The sequence below is a fragment of the Aethalodelphis obliquidens genome, unplaced genomic scaffold, assembly GCF_003676395.1.
Source record: "Aethalodelphis obliquidens isolate GAN/ISIS:26980383/991018 unplaced genomic scaffold, ASM367639v1 scaffold2, whole genome shotgun sequence".
NCBI classification, from domain to species: Eukaryota; Metazoa; Chordata; class Mammalia; order Artiodactyla; family Delphinidae; genus Aethalodelphis; species Aethalodelphis obliquidens.
In genome coordinates, this window is record NW_020837946.1 from 80,938,048 (window position 1) to 80,958,603 (window position 20,556).

The following is a 20,556-nucleotide window of genomic DNA, read 5'->3' on the forward strand; positions in this document are numbered from 1 at the left end:
TATCAGTGCAGCCAATATATGCTGACATTATCTCAAAGTAAAGTCTGTAGAAATTTGCTTGGTCACATCTGTTTCCTTGCTCCTTGTGAAGATCAGAGAGGCTAATCAGCTTTAGTAAGATGGATTAGGGGTTACACATATCCATTTATAGTGAAGCTTAGAAAAAGATTATGGAGTTTTAGAGCTGTGAACCCTTACTGAAGTGATGCTATCCCAATCTTTTTACTTTTATCATTCTAGAGATGAAGATTCATTTTCAAAACAAATTGAGATATCTCCTAAAAACTTGGAAATGAGGGGAAAATTTTTATCACTGAAATTTTAAGATCAACATACTAATCAATTTGCAGGTTGTAGGAATTCATTTGAAGAAAGCATGACTTAGCAAATAAATTTTTGCTATGATCTGACTTCTCATATTGGTATAACTTCATGGAATAAATGTAATAATCACCTGGACTTCCAGTCCTATGATGGTGCTTACTAAAGCTAATTAGTTGGTTTCTTATTATAATTTGGCTGCCAAGATGGTTTGACCACAGGAAGAGAATACAGACGGTATCAACTCAAGTATTCTAGTCCACATGACAATAAAATTATAAGTGGCCATTCTTTGGTTTATTCAAAGTCTCAGTGGAGTCAGCTTAACTGCATCTGAGACACCGAGTAACTTGACCTTTAAAGTGGAAAGCCGGAGCCTGAAACATGAGATCAAACCAAAAGAACCAATATTTCCAAACATCAACTTTAAGTGGACACTCTCCCACTGTTAGCTGAAGTTCTCTGGAATGGTGATGTGTGCCTCCAAAGTCTACAAGGACGGTGGCAGAATAAAAATAGAGCTTTCTGGATCTAACAAAATTCCACCAAATGCTTAGAGCATAGCATAACTGGTAGCTCTCATGTGCTCTGGGGACCAAAGGGAAACAATGCTGTGATATGCTATACGTGCTTCAGCTGTTTGGTCATTCTGCTTCTGATAAAATTTTATAACCTTCACTAATTAAATCAAGAACTTAATCTAACCTTTGAGTGGGGAGGAAGATAATCTCTTTCCTTCAACCAGCAGAGCAGTGGTGAGTTTCTTATATAACAACATTATCAAAATAACACTGCTTCCTATCTTCCTGCAGGAGGTGTCAGGAGATTAAAACACTGCCTCAGATTTTCTTCTCTGGTGCTTCTTGCCCCTGCTTTCAGAAATGTCCTTCTGCCTCATGCTTAAGTACCCTCTTTATATCTGAGGTAATAAGAATTCAATACACAGTTTAAACATCCTGACATTACTTTCCTATGTTAGCTGTAAGTCAACAACTGCTGTTTTTATATTGTCACATGGCCAATTTTTATTTTATTGGATAATTTTGGTTTTAGTCATTCTGTAAAACTTATCTTTAGCTATTCTAGGGCAACTAGTATCAGTGCCTCTCTGCTATCATGGTGACAGCATCAATTTGAGTGGACAAGAACTATTTACAGATAAAGTAGTCACAAATTATGTGACATGATTAAAAATCCACAAAAATCAGAATCCTACTACTTTTATACCTAAGGAAAAAGTTCTGCCATTTAGCATTTCATCTACTAGAAAGCAGTAGAAACCAGTATTCCAGTGGCAAAGGGGTCTGTGATAAATTTATTATTTCCAAGACAGCTCTGACTTACTTGATTTACTTATTTTGGGGGCTTAGGGATGGGAGATAAAAATTCTTCTTTTTCTAGACTGCAACAAGCTCCATCATTTAGTTTGCTTATATACAAAACTCATGGTCTAGCAATTTCAATAAATGCACAAATTTAATACACAAATGAATAAATTACATGTAAAAATTAATGCTTTTACATATAAAATAGCCAACTAAGCAGTAAGTAGTTAATAACTACTATCAGCCATCATTTGTGCTACAGGTTGTGGGGAAGATAACAAAAAAAACTTTAAGAAAATCCAATACTTAAAGAAATTTACAGTATGGGAATTAAGGTTAAACAAATACAAATTGAACAATAAGAGAACGTAAGAACCTTGCAACTGAGTATTAGTGCAGTAAGATAGAGGACACAGTCACAAAAAACTCCATCTGAGAGTGCCTGTGTTGGCAGCTTACGGTACAAGAATAAATTCTGAGGATAGATACCGAAGGAAAAGAACAAGAGGTAGAGGAGCAAAGGAAGAGGAGATGAAGAAACAAGAAGAATCAGGAAAGATGGAGGTCAACAAATCCAATACTACAGGGATATTAAGTAGGACGCAGACTAAAAAGAGACTCCTGGATGATAATTAGGAGGCCATCAGTGACCTTAAACAGTGCAATATCAGTAAACTAAAATGGACTAAAAGGTAAACAATATGGCTTATCTTTTGAAAATTTAACTGCGACTTAATAAAAAAGGAGAGACATAGGGTAGTAGTTTATTGAAAATTTAGGGACTAAAGGAAAAGGATTTTAAAAACCCACAAGATCCTGAGTTTTGGGAGTCACTGGAGAGAGAATGAATACAGTATAGGATCATCTGGAGTTAAGAGAGTAAGTTAAGTTTTGAAAAGGTTAAACTTGAGAGGTCTGTGGACCATCTAGATGGAGATGCCAACAGTCAGCACAAAAAGAGAAAAAAGAAAATCCTGGGGCTTGAGAAAGTGGTCAAGGCTAAAGGCATAGGTATTACTATAACCACAAAAATGCTCGATGAGGTGATATTACCCCCCAAAATAATCAGGACAAGAATACCAAGAACAGAATTTCAAGAAACCCTGATGTTTGCAGGAGTTGAATGAAACGGAGTCAGTAAAAGAAAATTAGAAGGAATGGTCATAAAAAAATCATACGAAAACCAAAAGGACATGAATTGTATTCAAAAGAACAAAGGTGAGGACAATTTGAAGAAATAAGGAGAACTCAAATAAGACAAAGGATGGGAACTGAAAATAATCACAGACTTTGGCAACAAGAGTTTTCAATAATGACTTCATTGCAATAGTCTCCACAGAATAATGCCAGCAGAAGCTTCTGCCCCAGTCCATCTTTTATGTCTTTCTCTACCAACTTAATAAATATTGGTTTAACCACAAACTTGATTCCTTGCCCTGGGATCTGGTACTATCCTAGCCCCCAAAAAGAGAAAATAAAGAACTCCATGAACCCCCCAGATCAGACACTTGGAATGAGGGGAGGCTTTTGCTATCTTTAATCCTTGGTTCTATTAATAAGACAATTTTCTTGTTCCTGTAACAAAGCCTTCACCTTAATCTCCTCTGCAGAAAGCAGATGCTATCAAGCGCTGAGAACCTAGCCAGTTGTTTTAGAGTCTGGAAGCTTGCCACTGAGCAAAGAGAACTAAAATAGGATGGTGCTGATTATAGTGCATAATTTACTGTTTACATGCTTTTTGTTTATCTTGTACCCACTTAGATGATAAGCTCCACAAGGGCAGAACTTCTGTCACTTGTCTTGCTCACCTGAGCACTAAATAAATATTACTAACTAAATGAAAAAAAGCAAATTACAGAACACACGGAAGAAGGCTTCTGATGATATAATTTCAACCACCATGAGAATTTTGAAGCACTCATGGAAAACAGAAGAAATGCCAAAAGTCTGATCAAGCCTAGGTTTGCTAGGAAAATTTACACATAAAGAAGAAAAACTGAAATTATATCTGATGCCAGTGATCAAAATCCTAGGAAAACTGTGAGCACTAATTATAATGAGTATCAATTTGATAATTAAACAAATTTCCAATAAAAAAAGACAATCCCTCAAAAAACAAATTAAGCTGAATTTTACAAACTTCAGTTTTAATGTACTTTTTTGGACAGTACACTAGATATTACTTTCCATCTAAGTGGGGGACGGGTCCCATCCAAAAAAATGAGATGACAAGAAAAATATGTTACGGACAAAGGAGCAAGGTAAAAACCTACAAGACCAAATAAATGAAGAGGAAATAGGAAACCTACCTGAAAAAGAATTCAGAGTAATGATAGCGAAGATGATCCAAAATCTCGGAAATAGAATGGAGGCATGGATTGAGAAAATACAAGAAATCTTTAACAAAGACCTAGAAGAACTATAAACAACAAACAAAAGGGGATGAACACAATAACTGAAATGAAAAATACACTAGAAGGAATCAATATTAGAATAACTGAGACAGAAGAGCAAATAAGTGAGCTGGAAGTATGGTAGAAATAACTGAGGAAGAGCAGAATAAAGAAAAAAGAATGAAAAGAGAATTGAGGACAGCTTCAGAGACCTCTGGGACAACATTACATGCACCAACGTTCGAATTATAGGGGTCTCAGAAGAAGAGAAAGAGAAAGGGTCTGAGAAAATATCTGAAGAGATTATAGTAAAAAACTGCCCTAACATGGGAAAAGAAAGAGCCACCCATGTCCAGGAAGCACAGTGTCCCATACAGGATAAACCCTAGCAGAACACAGTGAGACACATATTAATCAAACTAACAAAAATTAAATTCAAAGAAAAAATATTAAAAGTGGAAAGGGAAAACAACAAATAACATACAAAGGAATCCCTCTAAGGTTATCAACTGATTTTTCAGCAGAAACTCTGCAGGCCACAAAGGAGTGGCAGGATATATTTAAAGTGATGAAAGGGAAAAACCTACAACCAAGGTTACTCTACCCAGCAAGGATCTCATTCAGATTCGATGGAGAAATTAAAAGCTTTACAGACAAGCAAAAGCTAAGATAATTCAGCACCCCAAACCAGCTTTACAGCAAATGCTAAAGGAATTTCTCTACGTGGGAAACACAAGAGAAGAAAAAGACCCACAAAAGCAAACCCAAATCAATTAAGAAAATGGTAATAGGAACATACATATTGATAATCACCGTGAACGTAAATGGATTAAATGCTGCAACCAAAAGACACAGACTGGGTGAATGGATACAGAAAGAAGATCTGCATACATGCTGTCTAGAAGAGACCCACTTCAGACGTAGGGACACATACAGACTGAAAGTGAGGGGATGGAAAAAGATATTCCATGCAAATGGAAATCACAAGAAAGCTGGAGTAGCTATACTCATATCAGATAAAATAGACTTTAAAATAAAGAATGTTACAACAGACAAGGAAGGACACTACATAATGATCAACAGATCAATCCAAGAAGAAGATGTAACAATCATAAATATTTATGCACCCAACATAGGAGCACCTCAATACATAAGGCAACTGCTAACAGCTATAAAAGAGGAAATCGACAGTAATACAATAATAGTGGGGGACTTTAACACCTCACTTACACCTATGGACAGATCATCCAAACAGAAAATTAATAAGGAAACACAAGCTTTAAATGACATAATAGACTAGATAGACTTAAATGATATTTATAGGACATTCCATCCAAAAACAGCAGATTACACTTTCTTCTCAAGTGTGCATGGAACATTCTCCAGGATAGATAACATCCTGGGTCACAAATCAAGCCTCAGTAAATTTAAGAAAATTGAAATCGTATCAAGCATCTTTTCTAACCACAACGTTATGAGATTAGAAATCAATTACAGGAAAAAAACTGTAAAAAAACATAAACACATGGATGCTAAACAGCGCACCGCTAAATAACCAAGAGATCATTGAAGAAATCAAAGAAATGAAAATATTTCTAGAAACGAATGACAATGAAAACACGATGGCCCAAAACCTATGGGATGCAACAAAAGCAGTTCTAAGAGGGAAGTTTATAGCAATTCAATCTCGCCTCAAGAAACAAGAAAGTATCAAATAAACAATCTAACCTTACACCTAAAGCAACTAGAAAAAGAAGAACAAAGAAAACCAAAGTTAGTAGAAAGAAAGAAATCATAAAGATCAGAGCAGAAATAAATGAAATAGAAATGAAGAAAACAATAGTAAAGATCAATAAAACTAAAATTTGATTTTGAGAAGATAAACAAAATTGATAAACCTTTAGCCAGACTCATCAAGAAAAAAAGGGAGAGGAACTCAAATCAATAAAATTAGAAATGAAAAAGGAGAAATTACAACAGACACCACAGAAATACAAAGCATGCTAAGAGACTACTACAAGCAACTCTATGCCAATAAAATGGACAACCTGGAAGAAATGGACAAATTCTTAGAAAGGTATAACCTTCCAAGACTGAACCAGGAAGAAACAGAAAATATGAACAGACCAATCTTAAGTAAGGAAATTGAAACTGTAATTAAAAATCTTCCAGCAAACAAAAAATCCAGGACAAGATGGCTTCACAGGTGAATTCTATCAAACAGTTAGAGAAGAGTTAACACCTATTCTTCTCAAACTCTTCCAAAAAACTGCAGAGGGAGAAATACTCCCAAACCCATTCTACAAGGCCACCATCACCCTGATACCAAAACCAGACAAAGACATCACAAAAAAAGAAAATTACAGACCAATATATCTATCACTGATGAACACAGACGCAAAAACCCTCAACAAAGTACTAGCAAACAGAATCCAACAGCACATTAAAAAGAGCATACACCGTGATAAAGTGGGATTTATCCCAGAGATGCAAGGATTCTTCAATATATGCAAATCAAACAATGCAATACACCATATTAACAAATTAAAGAATAAAAACCATATGATCATCTCAATAGATGCAGAAGAAGCTTTTGACAAAATTCAACACCCACTTATGATAAAAACTCTCCAGAAAGTGGGCATAGAGGGAACCTACCTCAACATAATAAAGGCCATATACAACAAACCAACAGCAAACATCATTCTCAATGTTGAAAAACTGAAAGCATTTTCTCTAAGCTCAGGAACAAGACAAGGTGTCCACTCTCACTACTATTATTCAATAGTTTAGGAAGCCCTAGCCACGGCAATCAGAGAAGAATAAGAAATACAAATTATAAAATATGAAGTAAAACTGTCACTGTTTGCTGATGACATGATACTATACATAGAAAATCCTAAAGATGCCACCAGAAAACTACTAGAACTAATCAGTGAATTTGGGAAGGTTGCAGGCAGGATACAAAATTAAGGCACAGAAATCTCTGGCATTCCTATACACTAACAATGAAAGACCAGAAAGAGAAATTAAGGAAACAATCCCATTTACCACTGCAACAAAAAGAATAAAATACCTAGAAATAAACCTATGTAAGGAGGCAAAAGACCTGTATGCAGAAAACTATAAGACACTGATGAAAGAAATCAAAGACAATGCAAACAGGTGGAGAAATATAACATGATCCTGGATTGGATGAATCAGTATTGTAAAAATGACTATCCTACCCAAAGCAATCTACAGGTTCAATGCAATTCCTATCAAATTACCAATGATATTTTTCACAGAACTAGAACACAAAATTGTATAATTTGTATGGAAACACAAAAGACCCCGAATAGCTAAAGCAATCTTGCGAAAGAAAAATGGAGCTGGAGGAATCAGGCTCCCTGAGTTCAGACTATACTACAAAGCTACAGTAATCAAGACAGTATGGTACTGGCACAAAAACAGAAATATAGATCAATGGAACAGGATAGAAAGCCGAGAGATAAACCCACACACCTATGGTCACCTAATCTATGACAAAGGAGGCAAGAATATACAATGGAGAAAAGACAGCCTCTTCAATAAATGGTGCTGGGAAAACAGGACAACTACATGAAAAAGAATGAAATTAGAACACTACCTAACACCATACACAAAAATAAACTCCAAATGGATTAAAGACCTAAATGTAAGACCAGACACTATAAAACTCTTAGAGGAAAACACAGGAAAAACACTCTTTCACATAAATCACAGCAAGATCTTTTATGACCACCTCCTAGAGTAATGAAAATAAAAACAAAAATAAACAAATGGGACCTAATTAAACTTAAAAGCTTTTGCACAGCAAAGGAAACCATAAATAAGATGAAAAGACAATCATGGAATGGGAGAAAGTATTTGCAAACGAAGCAACAGACAACGGATTAATCTCCAAAATATACAAACAGCTCATGCAGTTCAATATCAAAAAAACAAACCACCAAATCAAAAAATGGGCGGAAGACCTAAATAGACATTTGCAGATGACATGACACTATACATAGAAAAGAAGAAGACATACACATGGCCAAGAGGCACATGAAAAGATGCTTAACATCACTAATTATTAGAGAAATGCAAATCAAAACTACAATGAGGTTATCACCTCACACGGGTCAGAATGGCCATAATCAAAAAATTTACAAGCAATAAATGCTGGAGTGGGTGCAGAGAAAAGGAAACCCTCTTGCACTGCTGGTGGGAATGTAAATTGATACAGCCACTGTGGAAAACACTATGGAGGTTCCTTAAAAAACTAAAAGTAGAACTACCATATGGACCCAGGAATCCCACTCCTGGGTATACCATGAGAAAACCATAATTCAAAGAGACTCATGTACCCCAATGTTCATTGCAGCACTATTTACAATAGCCAGGACATGGAAACAACCTAAAGGTCCATTAACAGATGAATGGATAAAGAAGATGTGATACATATATATAATGGAATATTACTCAGCCATAAAAAGAAATGAAATTAGGTCATTTGTAGAGATGTGGATAAACCTAGAATCTGTCATACAAAGTTAAGTAAGTCAGAAAGAGAAAAACAAGTATCGTCTATTAACGCATATATGTGGAATCTAGAAAAATGGTACAGATGAACCTATTTGCAGGGCAGGAATAGAAACGCAAACACAGAGAACGGACGAGTGGGCACAGTGGAGGAAGGGGAGGGTGGGATGAATTGGGAGATTAGGTTTGACATAAATACACTACCATGTGTAAAACAGATAGCTGGTGGGAACCTGTTGTATGGCACAAGTAGCTCAGCTCGGTGTATAACTGAATCACTTTGCTGTACAGCAGAAATTAACACAACATTGTAAATCAACCATACTTCAATAGAAAACTTATTTTAATTTAAAAAAATGGGGTCAGGGGAGACTGGTAGAAAGGCTAAAAATGCAAGAAAGTCACTTTACAATGGAAAAGTTTGGGAAATGTTCTGAAGAGTTGGTAATGCCTCAGGGATTTAAAGGACTTACTTGGAAGTTGGGGGGAAAATAATGAATTTGTATAGGTAAACAAGTGAAAACTTTTAACAGTCTAGTGTAAAAAGCTTATTTATTTATAGTGGTAACTTCTTACTACATTAATAAAAATTAGCATATTAATATACCACAGAGGTATACCAACAATTATTTTTTAAAATAGTTTTAAAATGTAATTGTAATATCATCACATGCCCATTATAGTAAATTTTGGAAAATACAGAAAAATAGAATGAAGAACATAAAAATCACCCATAATTCCAGCACCTAAATATAACCATTGTTGGCATTTTGTTGTACATTCTTGTTCTTCTATGCACATGTAGAAATGCTTTAAACAAACCTTCAATAATTCTGTGTCCTGTTTTTGAAATCTCACATTATATAATGATCAACTTCCTGTGCCACTAGATACTCTTCAAAATAACAATTTTTAATGGTTGTATGATATTCCATCCTACAGACAACTTATAAGTTATTCTTAACAACCCTGTTCAGAAATCTTTGACACCTTCACTAATTATTTTTCTTGGGAATGATGCCTAGAGGTAGGACCACGAAATCAAAAGGTATAAACATTTTAAGGTTCCTGACATATGCTGCCTAACTGTTTTCCAGAAGGAACATACCATTTTAAATTCTCTATACCATACATACAATGTCCCATTAAAGAAAATTCTTTATTACTTTGTGAATAATTTTTCCTTCACTTAAAATTTTAAATAATATATAAATAAGTAAAACTAAAATACATTTTAAATGATAAGAGTACCTTAATATAAATCTGAGTAATTGAATTGGTATGAGGTGTCTACCTAAGACACCAGCCAAGCAGTTAAGTTACTGAAGCACCAGAAAGACAGCTCCATGAAAAGGATCAAGAAGATATTATAAGAATGTAACTAGTATTAGTTTTATATCCAAATAAGAAAAAAGTCGGAATTGTACTCTTCATGCTCCTATTCAAAGAAAGTACGCTTAAGTATTCCTTAAGGAATATTGAACTGTCAAGGAATATTGTAAATAGAAATTCTAGGATCTCAGGAAAAGAAATTCAAGAGTCAGTAACATGTAATATACTCAGGTCTAAAGAAAATGCAAAATAAAGCTGCTAATTAGATTAACTGTTAATACAAGAGACATTTTTACAACGTACAGTACCTGATTAGAACTGGCTTTTTCAAGTCTGTCAATCATAATTTCAAATTGCAAAGGCTTAATTTCCATCTTTCTGTTAAGTCTATTTAATAAGGTCTCATCTTCTGAATCCATATCATAATCTGGTTGTTCGTTGTCTAGATTAAAGGCTAGAAAAGAAAAAAAAATTCTTCAAACTCAGGAGAAATCATGGAGTTATATAGAGTCTATATTCAACCACAGGATACTCCCAAAGTATAAAGCATTGACCAAAGAGGAGTTCACGAGCAGACATCAAAAAATTGGTTTTAGAGATTCCGTTGAAGAAAAAATAAATTTTAATTCACATATGATTTAAAGTTTCACAGAACAGTAAAAACAGCAACTAGAATTTTTTATTTTAAAAATAAAGGGTCACAAATATATATATTAAAATATAAAGTAGCAATTATAAAAAAAGATATTTATTCACATGGTAGTTGGGAGCATAAAGAGAAGCTATGGAACTAAATTAACAGTCTAGAAATAAACTCAAGTATAAAATATATGATGGGAATGGCATTTCAAATCACTGGAGATAAAACAGATTTAAACAAACAAAAAAAAAGAGGTGCTGGCCTGACAGACTAGTTTTCTTTAAAAATAAATAAATAAAATTAACATTTGCAACATTATAGATGGACCTGAGGGCGTTATGCTAAATGAAATAAGTCAGAGAGAGACAAATAATGTATGATCTCACTTCTATGTGGAACCTAAAAAACAACCCAAACTCATAGAAAGAGATCAGACTTGTGGTTACCAGAGGCAGAGGGTGGGAGGAAAGGGAAATAGAGGAAGGTGGAGGAGGAAGATGAAAGATAAGCAAAAATTGATAGGAAAGTATAATTTTCAAAATTTCACTTTTTTGGGGTACAGTTTCTTCTCTTGGCTATCTCTCAGGCTTTATCATCCATTAACAAAGAGAACAACCAATATGTCACGTTATCAAGAGATACTGCTTGGAATATTCTTAGGGATGTGAGCTAACAGCAAGAAATATGCTGTTTAAAATGAAATCTTCTTTAAGGATTGCCTAGCTCTGAGAGGTTGAATTCTGAATGTGCCCAGAAATTTACTTCTGGGCCCCTGAAGTCAACTGCTTCTTTTTATGAACTGACAAAAATCAGCATGAGGTACTCACTAATATTTAGAATGGACCACTATAATTTATTTGATTTACATTAGTACTATAAAAAGTATACACATTCCTGCTATAACATGATATATGAGTTCCTCAAAAAAAAAATCCTCTATATGCAAAATTGTACACCAAAAATAACAGGCTTATGTAAAATCTATGTAACTTTGTGTTATCAGAGTCCAAGCAAACCATAAACGTTACAGTAGATGGCCACGTCTACTACCTCAAGGGATACTAAAAATGCACAAAAATAACAGAATGGAATTGCTGGCTTGTGGATACTGAGAGAACACAGACTGTAAGGGAACTTGGCGCGTTGGGGCTCCAGCAGGAAATGCAACCTGCCTCTATATGAGAGCTGTGCAAGGCTAGGGGGTACACCTTTCTGGGAAAGGCATCTTAGGTGCAGGCACTCATTTTTAATTTTTTTTTTTTTGCGGTACGCGGGCCTCTCACTGTTGTGGCCTTTCCCATTGCGGAGCACAGGCTCCGGACGCGCAGGCTCCGCGGCACGTGGGATTTTCCCGGACCGGGGCACGAACCCGTGTCCCCTGCATCGGCAGGCGGACTCTCAACAACTGCGCCACCAGGGAAGCCCTAATTTTTTTAATATAGAGTTGAAAGGACTCTTTCCATGTTGAGCAGTCAAGGAAAAGCCTTTGCTCCTCCCTACTGAAGATTTTAATCCTTCTGTTGCTATTCCAGCCCCCTCTGGCAAAGAAAAATCATAGAAGAACCAGGACAACGTCCATGTAGTATTGACCTCATTCCCTTTTATTGATTGTTGTTGAGCTAATTGGTATCATAAACACTTGTGCAGAGTAGTCTGTACAGCAAATGTGTATTACTAAGGACAAAAGTAATAATTTTATCCAGATCACCTGTCCTGATATTATTTTTCTTATAAAATCCTAAATGATACAGATTCCCCATGTCACAGCTCTTTTTGTAATGAATGAGATATTGTTTATAAATCTACCAATTGATAAATGAGAGAAATGTATATAAAAATATTTCACAGGGGCTTCCCTGGTGGCACAGTGGTTGAGAGTCCGCCTGCCGATGCAGGGGACAAGGGTTCGTGCCCCGGTCCGGGAGGATCCCATATGTCGCGGAGCGGCTGGGCCCGTGAGCCATGGCCCCTGAGGCTGTGCGTCCGGAGCCTGTGCTCTGCAACGGGAGAGGCCACAACAGTGAGAGGCCCGCATACCACAAAAAAAAAAAAAAAAAAAAAAATTTCACAGGCAATCAACTACATAATTATATAAGCATCTATGTTACTACTCACATTCAATTTGCATTCAAAGGGCTTTTTTTGGATGGGGGTGTCAAGAGAAAGTGTTTTATTTTTTTAATGTGGTAAAATACAAGTAACAAAATTTATTATCTTAACCACTTTTAAGTGTACAGTTTAGTGATATTAGGTACACTCACAATGCTGTGCAATCACCACCACCATCCATCTCTAGAAAGCACAAGAAGGATTTTATAATTTCCTACTACCATTTCTTGCTTATGCTACCAAAAATATGGATATACTTAGTAGTGTCTAGAAATAATACCTACCTCCTACATGTACCACAGAAACAATTTACAGAGTAAATCAAAAGATGTTTGTAAAACATACAAAATCCTGGTTTAGTACTAATTCAATTTATTAAGTGCTTACTTAATACATCAGGTAGAAAGCTAGGTATGGTAGATGAAGAGATGAATCCCTGTCTGTAGTTCCTCATTTGGAGTATGACAGTATTGACTTATACTTGTAAACACTCCTGTATAGGAAAAGAACTTTCCGTCTCTCAAGATTTTCCTCCCAAACACACATACCTGGTGGTCACTGGGCTTAGAACATTGTTTTTGTGTGTGTGTGTGTGTGTTTAAAAATCATTACTTATTTATTTCTCCCGCAGTGCATCCCAAGTCTCTCCTACATCTGGTTAGTTCCAAAACTATTCAACTCCAGAACTGGTCCAGCAATGCAGCTGCCTGCAGCCGAGCCTGGGAATTGTCAGATATCTGCCAAGGTGTTGTAAGGCATGGGCTGTGTCCAGAGATGGAAGTGTGGAAAGCAATCCTCCCAGTACCACTCAGCTCCACGTCTGTCAAGCACCTGGCTCAGGTGGGGCTTAGAATACTGTTTGTTTGTCTTAACAAAGCATTATAATATATCCTTTGAATTACATGACCATATCCCAGTTTACATCTTTTCTGTCCTCTGATTTAGAGGAGCAGTATGGCTATATATCATGCTTCTTTTGGATACTTGCAGTAAAGAGGTCAACTTGGGTACATATTTCTGAATTCTAGTTCTTTGGAAGGGAATTGCACCCCTGATGGATACTGTGTGCTACTGATGAGAACAATTCAATTTCCATTCCAAATGAGTAAACCCTTTTAAAACAAGCCTGGCAATATCCCTCATGTTCTTCCTTTCCTACCAGGTCCCAGGCAATATGGCTCTAGGAAATAAAGAGAAAAAAGGCCATTCTGCCATCAAAAAGAGAGTGACCAGAGAATACATTACGAATATTCACAAACACATCCATGGAACATGTACCTCATATATCGAGAAATCTGAAAACTCACCATGAAGGAGATGGAAACACCTCATGGGTATACTGCTAACAAGCTCAACAAAGCTGTCTGGACTAAAAGATTAGGAATGCACCCAACCATATTTGGGCTTGTTTATTCAGAAAACATTAACATGAAGATTTACTGAAGAAGCTCTATACACTGGTCACCTATGTACATATCCTCACTTTCAACTTGCAGAGGTACAGGAGAACAGTTTACAAATCCGAAGACCAGAAGGCTTTGCATTTCTTCCTTCTACACAGCATAGAGTAATAGGTATCTTGTAAAACAATGGGCAAACCAGGGTCATCTGTGTGGTCTACAAAGCATCTAATAATAAGCTGGTCTGCACCAAGACCCTAATGAGAAACAGAATTGTGCTCATCAATAGCACACAATACCTAGCAAAGGTACAAGTCCCACTATGCACTGTTCCTGAGTCACAAGGGGCAAAGCTGACTCCTAAGAAGAAAATTTAAACAAAGGCAGTCAAAAAATTTAAAACAAATATGATTAAGAAGGAAAATTTCTGAAGGAGTTCCTCCTCCACAGCAGACAAAGCTTCCTGAGAGCTTCGCTTCAAGGTCTGGCCAATGTGGTCAAGTGGCTAAGTAGATCGCTTTATGTGCTCAAGAGTGAGAAACTGGAGTTCCATCTAAGGAAGATCAGGGCCCACAGAGGCAGACCCTTCTCCCTACCATCTTAGTTCAAAAACCAAACAAACCCCAACAGACAGTTATTATGAAAAAAGTAATTGTTTAAAATCACAAAGTTACTAACAAGGAGAAAAAAAAGGGCTGCCCAATCCACCTTGAATAATTCCAGTGAAGAGGCAGACAGATGTATTGTTTGACAGCTGCTTCTTACACTGAGTCAGTATCTGTCTTGTATATTTCTTCTTCCACACCTCTAACAATTAAGTTTACTTTCATGTTAAAGAAAAAATTTTCACCTAAAAATTCACTCATACACACATTTTTATCTTCAATTTGAAACAGAAACAAACCATAAACAATACTCTTGAGATTTAAAAAGTTTCACATGTAGATAAAGTGATATAAACAAGAGAGCAGCAATTCCTGATTTTAAATGTTTTTTTATTATCAAAATTACTCCATTTTTATTAGTGAACATTTTTTTACCTAAAGTTGCTTGTCTTCTGAACAGGAATCAAAGAAAAGGCTGCAGACACTAAAGGCCATGAGAATGGAGACAATATTTATTACTATGCTTTCAGATTCCTTTCCTTATGAGTTTATTTTCTCTGAAGATCAACATATATCATTAAGGGTCTATAATGTGCTAGGTTCTAAAAACAGAAAGGAAGAATGGGAATACTCAAGATTGTAAAAAAATTTTTTAAATCTATATGCAACCTGTCAAGAGGAAAACTAGAATAAACAAAATATGCTGGGAGATCTAGACTCCAATTACCTTTACCCAAATTATATAGTAGTTACTCTTCTCTAGTAAACAGAGGGTAAAAATCTTAAAAAGTAATAGTTCTGGGACTTCCCTGGTGGTGCAGTGGTTAAGAATCTGCCTGCCAATGCAGGGGACACGGGTTTGATCCCTGGTCCAGGAAGATCCCATGTGCCACGGAGCAACTAACCCCGTGTGCCACAACTACTGAGCCTGTTCTCTAGATCCCGTGAGCCACAACTACTGAGCCCATGAACCAAAACTACTGAAGCCTGCATGCTCTAGGGCCCATGTGCCGCAACTACTGAGCCCACATGCTGCAACTACTGAAGCCCGTGTGCCCAGAGCCTGTGCTCCACAACAAGAGAAGCCACTGTAATGAGAAATCTGTGCACCGCAACGAAGAGTAGCCCTCGCTTGCTGCAACTAGAGAAAGCCTGCATGCAGCAATAAAGACCCACCGCAGCCAAAAAAAAAAGGAATAGTTCCTAAGGATAGTTGCAGACCAAAACCCCAATGTTCAATTAATCATGTAATTCCCTTTCCTTGTGTTGGTGGAAAAACAACAGGTGTGGAGGAAAATTACATAACTAAAAAATGTTTACTCAACAATATTTAATACAGTAAAAATCTCACTGTCATAAAATAAACTGGATAATTTTCATTTTTAAAAAGTTTTTTTTCTTATTCCTGGAATCCATTTTGAATTTTCTCTTTCAAATCTCCTTGTTACCTTTTTTCTTTTTCTAGTACGCCAGGGTCACATTAAAAAGCAAGACAAAACAAAAAAGTTTACAAATAATAAAAAGTTACATGACCTAGAGTTGGAAACATCTTATCTTACAGATCAGAAAACTGAGGTTAAGAACTTTGGTGAGTTGAGCACAGGTTTCAGGGTCTTGACTCAGAGCTCAGTGCTTCTCCCACTACACCACACAGATGCTAAATTAAACCCTTCTAATCATAATAGCTGTAATAAAAAGTTCTTTGACTGTCAACGGGAAATAAATTAAAAGACTGTTTTTGTTCAGCCATGGACTTAAATTATTAAGATAATAAATTACATACATTTAATAACCAAAGATAAAAAAGATTAATTTACAAATAAAACAAATGCCAGTTGACTACAATGCATGTAAAAGAAGATACTGCGAACCCAGTGCACCAGGCACTCAAGGATTTGTTAAAAACAAACAATAGGGCTTCCCTGGTGGCGCAGTGGTTGAGAATCCTCCTGCTGATGCAGGGGACACGGGTTCGTGCCCCGGTCTGGGAAGATCCCACATGCCACGGAGCGGCTGGGCCTGTGAGCCATGGCCACTGAGCCTGCATGTCCAGAGCCTGTGCTCCGCAACAGGAGACCACAATAGTGAGAGGCCCGCACACCAAAAAAAAAGGAACCAGAAAAACCCACAAACAATAAAAATTAAAATGAGAACGAACTCTAATAAGACTTTCCCACTTAAAGTTATTTTACATCTAGAAAATGTCCAACATTTACCTATGAATCATCAATGATAATTTTTTTAACATAAAAAGAAGCAACACTATACAAAGCTCCTACTTTCATGCATCTTTAAATTTCTTAAATGCTTACTTCTGGACACTATTTGCCAATATCCAATCCCTTTTTGTTTCTTTTTTTTTCCTTTCTTTCTTTTTTCCCCCAATCCCTTTGATGCAAGTAACAAAATAAGACGGAGGCACTAGTGCACCTTGTTTTGTAAAGGTTCTTCTTTGAAAGTATTAACAATAACACTTATAAGAGTGTCATTCACTTAAAAACTCTCTAGTCTACCTCTTCTTCCAGCTCTGCATTTCCTTTCTTATACAACTTTCCAAAATTATGTTTATTAATCCTTTGAACCCAGTAACAACACTGACTATACAACATGTACAACATGTGTAACAGGCTCCCTGATAAATTAAGATAGATAACAACACCATAAAGCATAGAGAAAGTGGTGAAAGGTAATTCCAGACAGAGAGGGTAGCAGGAAAAAAGACAGAGAATATGCTTAACTACAAAAGACATAAATTATCAATAATGAGTTTGGATAGGAGGCTATATGATTCCAATGTACCTTCAAATAGTAGGACAAAAATTCAAAACCATATGTCCATGGAAGCTGTATGCACATATATAAAATGTATATATATATATATATTAAAAGTAGAGTTGAAGAGTTTTACAAGTCTAGCATCAGCAATGCTATTTCATATCTAAATCTCAGTTAAATGGAACCCAGTGTACAATAAAGTGGGCTCTGACCAGGTAGACCTATGAACTAGGAAGCAGTTGGAATAAAACATCTTCCTAAGATCCCACATACTTAACTCTAAGGAAGTCCAGGGATCTGACAAAGGCTCATAAGTCTCTCCTTGACATAAGTAGCATCAAAGCCTTTAAAACAGTGTTTCTCAAACTTAAGCATTCACCAGAATCATCTGATTGAATCAAACAGATTGCTGAGCTTGATGACCAGTTTCTGACCCAGTAGATCTGGAGTGTGCCTTGTGAATTTGTATTTCTAACAAGTTCCCAAGTGATGCTGGACAACATTTTGAGGACCTCTAACCTAAACCCAAGTCTTCACTCTTAAAAGATTATAAACTTTACTTATTCCTAATGTGAAATACAATGAATTTTTAAAATTCTTGTATTGTTAAGATCCTCAGGCTTCAAATAACTTTCAAAGATACTTAATGATGAACTAGTATATCTCAAAGTTCAGAAGCAACCCAAGCACCATCTCCTCCTCTGCTTGGAGCTCTCCAAGGTTCTGATAACCTCCAAATCTAGCTATTCTAAATGTTGTACCAAGAGATCATATGAATCTTGATAAAGTCAGAATTCTTGACTTTGATTCCCCAAGATTTCCTATTGTTTTAAGACTTGACTAGAGACCTTACTTACACTTTCCTCCCAATGTATAGAGAAAGAAAGTGAAGTGCAGAAGAGTTCAAGGCCACGTTTAACAAGATTATATAGTGATCCAAGGCTGTCTACCAACTAATTTATTCTGTAAGGAGTTCCAGGTTTATACTATAATCAGGATTATTCTCGTAGTCTTTCTGCTGACTAGCCAACAAACTACATTCCTCTCTCACTTTGAAGAATTCACTTTTTATATTAAAAAAAAAGTATTACTGGTCAAAATCAGTAGCAATGACTACAACTATGGGAATCACAGACCATGAGAATGGGTAAGTGGATACTCTGAATTTTCGGGTAGAGATTTTCATAGTTAGAGAGGGGAAAGAGCCTAATGATATTAGATAGGACCCAGGGGGTGTGATACTGATTTAAAAAAAAAAAAAGGTGTATAAAGATAATGATCCCTTTATTCTCCCTCAAATTATGCTTTTTCTTATTAGTCTTCTCTTTTCTCCTCCTTCAGATTCTTCCTCCCGTGTTTTCTAACAACTCAATAGACAACTGGGCAAGTAACTGTTCAGGACATAAAAATGCTAATGGATTCTAATCACATGAAAAGACCCTCAACCTCATTCATAAGAAATCCAAATTAAAACTATACTGAGAAATCAGAGTAAAATCTGGGTTTCAGGTAATGATAATAATGTACCAGTATGATTTCTTAGATTCAACACATGTGCCACAGTAATGCATGATGACAATATTAGAGGAAACTGAAACTGGATGAGAGGTATACAGGAACACTCTGTACTACCGTCACAACTTTCCTGTAAATCTAAAATTTTTCCAAAATCAAAAGTTTATTTTAAAAAAATTACTACTGATACACTGAGGTGTATTATCTCTTACCTACCAACTGGCAAAAATCAAAAAATTCAAAAGCAATCTTTTGACCAGGATATGGGGAAACAAGCTCTCTCATACTTTGCTAGTGGACATACAAACTGGTATAATCCTTAAAGAGGGCAATTTGATAACTTCTGTAATCGGACCCTTATGAAATTCTTTATATTCAAAATTATTCACTGAAGCACTATCTGTAATAACAAAAGACTGGAAACAATCCAAGTTTCCTTCCATAGGAAAATGGATAATAAACTGGCACATCCCAAACACAAAGGACTACTTATGCAGCAGTAAAAAGGCATGAGGACACACTCTACACGCTGATACAGGACAATTTCTAGACTATACTCTTACACACACACGCACACACACACAAAATATGCTAAAAAGTACATATAGTGTGCTAATTTTTCTGTAAGAAGGGGTATAAGAATATCATTTCCTATGTACTTCAATTTGTGTAACAAAACCCTAAAAGAATAGATAGACTAATACAAGTGGTTACTTATAAGGGGAGGATGACTGGAGTAGAGGGTAGACAGGGATGAAGTTGTTTTTGTATATTTTTATTTTGGAATATTCTAAATGCATTATCTATTTAAAGATAAATTAAAATCATGTTACTTTGCGACTCTAAAAATGATTTTGTGTTTTAAGAAAATATTCTGGGTCTGTGATCCCTACGTACTGTGATCCCCAGATTCTTCTGTTCAAACCTCTTATCTTATTCACTCTCAACCAATCTTTCAACAAGTACAGTAGGAGGACAAAAAGCCTCACTCAGACATCTGGGTTCATGCAGTATCTTGGCTTAATTAGTACAAACTAATTCTACAATTATATATTTTATATCAGTAAGAACACACATTCTATTAATATCTATAGTGTAAAATAATTAATAAATAAGTCACAGAAAGAGAACGTATCTTTCTAGCCCACTAAATGGTCAGGAACTTGAGAAATTAAACAGCAGTATTCTTTTTTTTTTTTTTGCAGTACTTGGGCCTCTCACTGTTGTGACCTCTCCTGTCGCGGAGCACAAGCTCTGGACGTGCAGGCTCAGCAGCCATGGCTCACGGGCCTAGCTGCTCCGCGGCATGTGGGATCTTCCTGGACCAGGGCACGAACCCGTGTCCCCTGCATCGGGAGGCGGACTCTCAACCACTGCACCACCAGGGAAGCCCTAAACAGCAGTATTCTTATAAATAGACTTGTTTTAATGTTAGCAAAGTATTAAATGGACAAGGAAGTAAACTCAGTATACAGAAGATATCAGAAAGATTTAAAATAGAAATCTTAATAGATCTGAAAAAATCCAAACATATAAAACATGAATTAGCAACGAATAATTTCCTTTACAAAAAGAGACTCTTTAACTAAAGAAGAT

General features: G+C 36.1%; 1 protein-coding gene across 1 annotated transcript in view; it reads right to left on the minus strand.

Moving 5' to 3' along the window:
- The window catches only part of EPC2 (enhancer of polycomb 2), a 107,566-nt gene that overhangs the window by 30,222 nt on the left and 56,788 nt on the right, over window positions 1-20,556 (minus strand). Inside the window, exon 3 of the mRNA XM_027131631.1 lies at window positions 10,225-10,370. Within this exon, the coding sequence (XP_026987432.1) occupies window positions 10,225-10,370 (146 nt within the window). The remainder of the gene's footprint in view (window positions 1-10,224; window positions 10,371-20,556) is intronic.